Raw genomic sequence first — 3,046 nt, 5'->3', positions numbered from 1 at the left:
TAAACACAGAAAAGAAACCCTATATTGGCCGGCCCATCGCGGGAGTGCTGCGCCCGTTTGCAAAAAGAGTTTGCCCTCTTTTAATGTGTCGGTGCTTAGATGAGGTGCTAAGTTTGTCTAAAAAAACAGATGAGGTGTTGAGTGTATTAAAAGAATTATCAACTAAAATCTTCAATGCATTTGTTTTGGTTGCCAAGCTCTCTTCATTTAATTAGGTATAAACTCATATTTGTGTTTTCACCTACGTACACGTGCTTAGCATCGTTTCTTTCTGAGATCATCATACTACTTTCCTTCTCTCATTTCTTAATTAACATGCCACAACATATAATTTTTGTTGTTTAGTTGATAATCTTAGCAGAGGGTCCTTAGAGCGTCATTTGCCTATGGGACACCAGGGATCGGTTTCAAAAATACAGGATCTACGAGACCAATTATTAATCAGTCCAGGACTCCTGTTGTAATCACATGGAGTGAAACCTGACAATTGCATTTCAGGAATAAATTCAGTGGGTGGCACAGTGAATCAATTGATTGCACAAGGGAACGGGGGGTCGTGGGTCAGAATCAGCCCCAACGCACTTTGTTTTTGTTTTTGTTTTTTCTTAAACACAGAAAAGAAACCCTATATGGCCGGCCAATCGCGGGAGCGCTGCAGACACCCGTTTGCAAAAAGGGTTTCCGCTCTATCAGTGTGTGGGTGCTTAGATGAGGTGTTAAGTTTGTCTCAAAAGAAAAGATAAGGTGTTGAGCATACTAAAAGACTTATCAACTAAAATCTTCAATGCATTTGTTTTGGTTGTCAAGCTCTCTTCATTTAATTAGGTATAGACTTATATTTATGTTTTTATCTAGGTACACGTGCTTAGCATCGTTTCTTTCTGAGATCATCATACTATTTTCCTTCTCTCATTTCTTAATTAACATGCCACATTAGATTTTTTTTGTTTAGTTGATAATCTTAACAGAGGGTCCTTAGACCGTCATTTGCCCGTGGGACACCAGGGATCTGTTTCAAAAGTACATGATCTACGGACCAATTATTAATCAGTCCAGGACTCCTGTTGTAATCAGATGGGGTAAACCTGACAATTGCATTCCAGGAATAAATTTAGTGGGTGGCACAGTGAATCAATTGATTGCAGCAAGGGGAAGGGGGTCGTGTGTTCGAATCAGCCCCAACGCACTTTGTTTTTGTTTTAGTTTTTTCTTAAACACAGAAAAGAAACCCTATATGGGTCGGCCAGTCGCGGGAGCGCTGCAGACGCCTGTCTTCAAAAAGGGTTTGCCCTCTTTCAATGTGAGGGTGCTTAGATGAGATGCTATGTGTATTAAAAGACTCATCAACTAAAATGTTCAATGCATTGGTTTTGGTTGCCAAGCTCCCTTCATTTAATTAGGTATAGACTCATATTTATATTTTCACCTATGTACACGTGCTTAGCAACGTTTTTTTCCAATATCATCATACTATCTCTCTCTTTTTAATTAACATGCCACATCAAAAGAAAATTCTAAGTTGATAATCTTACCAGAGGGTCCTTAGAGCGTCATTTGCCCGTCGGACACTAGGGATCAGTTTCAAGAATACAGGATCTACGGGACCAATTATTAATCAGTCCAGGACTCCAGTTGTAATCACATGGAGCGAACCTAACAATCGCATTTCAGAATAAATTTAATGGGTGGCACAGTGAATCAATTGATTGCAGCAATAAATATGAGTTAGGTAGGTTGGCGTTCGTGCTGTACCCCAATAGTATACTCGCATGTAACAGAATGGCACAAAATCATTACTCCAGCAGGAGTACTCCGACTATATAACGCAGTCGGGAGTTGTAGGCAGTGACACTGGCACTAGATCACCAACCAGCAGAGCAGAGCAGAGCAGCATGTGGAGGCTGAAGGTGGGGGAGGGGGGAAGCGCTCTGCTGCGGACGAGGAACAACTTCCTCGGCAGGGAGGTGTGGGAGTTCGACCCCGACGCGGGCACGCCGGAGGAGCGCGCCCAAGTGGAGAGACTGCGCAGCGAGTTTACCGAGCATCGCTTCCACAGGCCCAGGGAGTCCGACGACCTCATGCGCATGCAGGAACGTACTAGTACTACTGGTTTTATACAGTATTATATAAAAATGATTTGCATGCTTGTTCTCTGTTCTTTAAAAGAATGATTTGCTACACGAATGTAGTTTGAGAGAGAGAGAGAGAGAGAGAGAGAGAGAGAGTTTCAGAACATGCGTACAATTAGCCTGGTCAGACAACGAGTTTGAACCAATGTTACCATACAATAGTTATCTCTTCTTCAAAGTTTAGTGAGTATTACCTTCATTTCAAATTACTTGTCTTAGTGTATCTAACACTAAAACGTGTATAGATACATTCATATCTAGACAAATTTAAGACAAGTACAATACTAAATATCTTCCTGCTAATGAGCAAAATAAAATGAATAATTATTATGCTATACTACTACTTATTTTTCGAGGATGAATATGATGTAGACAGAATAGTGTGCATGATTTAGATTAAATCTATCTACTATGTGTACAACTGTAGATCACTAAGATTTCGTTTTGAAAATATTCTCAAAAAGGTAGAAATAAAAGATCATTTTGAGATATAGCCCATCATGAAATAATAAACTTTGAAAGAAAATCAATGTTGAATAATTTAAAAGGTTCACCGTGTATCTATCTTTTACCTGCAATATACTCCGCCGTGTGCACCTCTCGTTCTAATTGCATGCATGGCTTTAATTTCAAGGGCTGCATGTACTGGCTCAATATTAGTGATCTGGAGGAAACCATATTTTGAACCGAGCCTAGTGTACCCGAATGGAGGGAGTACATGTTTCGAAAGGTTGCTAGTCCATAGTATTCGTACCCCAGCTGGCACCTTCTCCACTTCCTTCGTCACTTTGTTATGTCGAGGTCACGTACAATGATACTATCGTAGAAGTATCATGTATGATAAATTATAAACAAAAGACAGAGATATATGAGATATATGAGGGGGAAAAAGATTTGCCTTCTCATAAGTAAGAGAC

General features: G+C 40.1%; 1 protein-coding gene across 7 annotated transcripts in view; it reads left to right on the top strand.

Moving 5' to 3' along the window:
- Positions 1 to 1,868: 1,868 nt before the first annotated feature.
- Positions 1,869 to 3,046, top strand: part of LOC119323648 (achilleol B synthase-like) — a 20,583-nt gene continuing 19,405 nt past the window's right edge. For all 7 annotated transcript variants that reach the window (XM_037597349.1, XM_037597348.1, XM_037597346.1 and 4 more), the window contains exon 1: positions 1,869 to 2,090. In XM_037597349.1, the coding sequence (XP_037453246.1) occupies positions 1,893 to 2,090 (198 nt within the window). In that variant the 5' untranslated portion in view covers positions 1,869 to 1,892. The remainder of the gene's footprint in view (positions 2,091 to 3,046) is intronic.

The sequence above is a fragment of the Triticum dicoccoides genome, chromosome 6B (assembly GCF_002162155.2).
Source record: "Triticum dicoccoides isolate Atlit2015 ecotype Zavitan chromosome 6B, WEW_v2.0, whole genome shotgun sequence".
Lineage (NCBI taxonomy): Eukaryota > Viridiplantae > Streptophyta > Magnoliopsida > Poales > Poaceae > Triticum > Triticum dicoccoides.
This window is presented reverse-complemented; position numbering and strand designations above follow the sequence as displayed.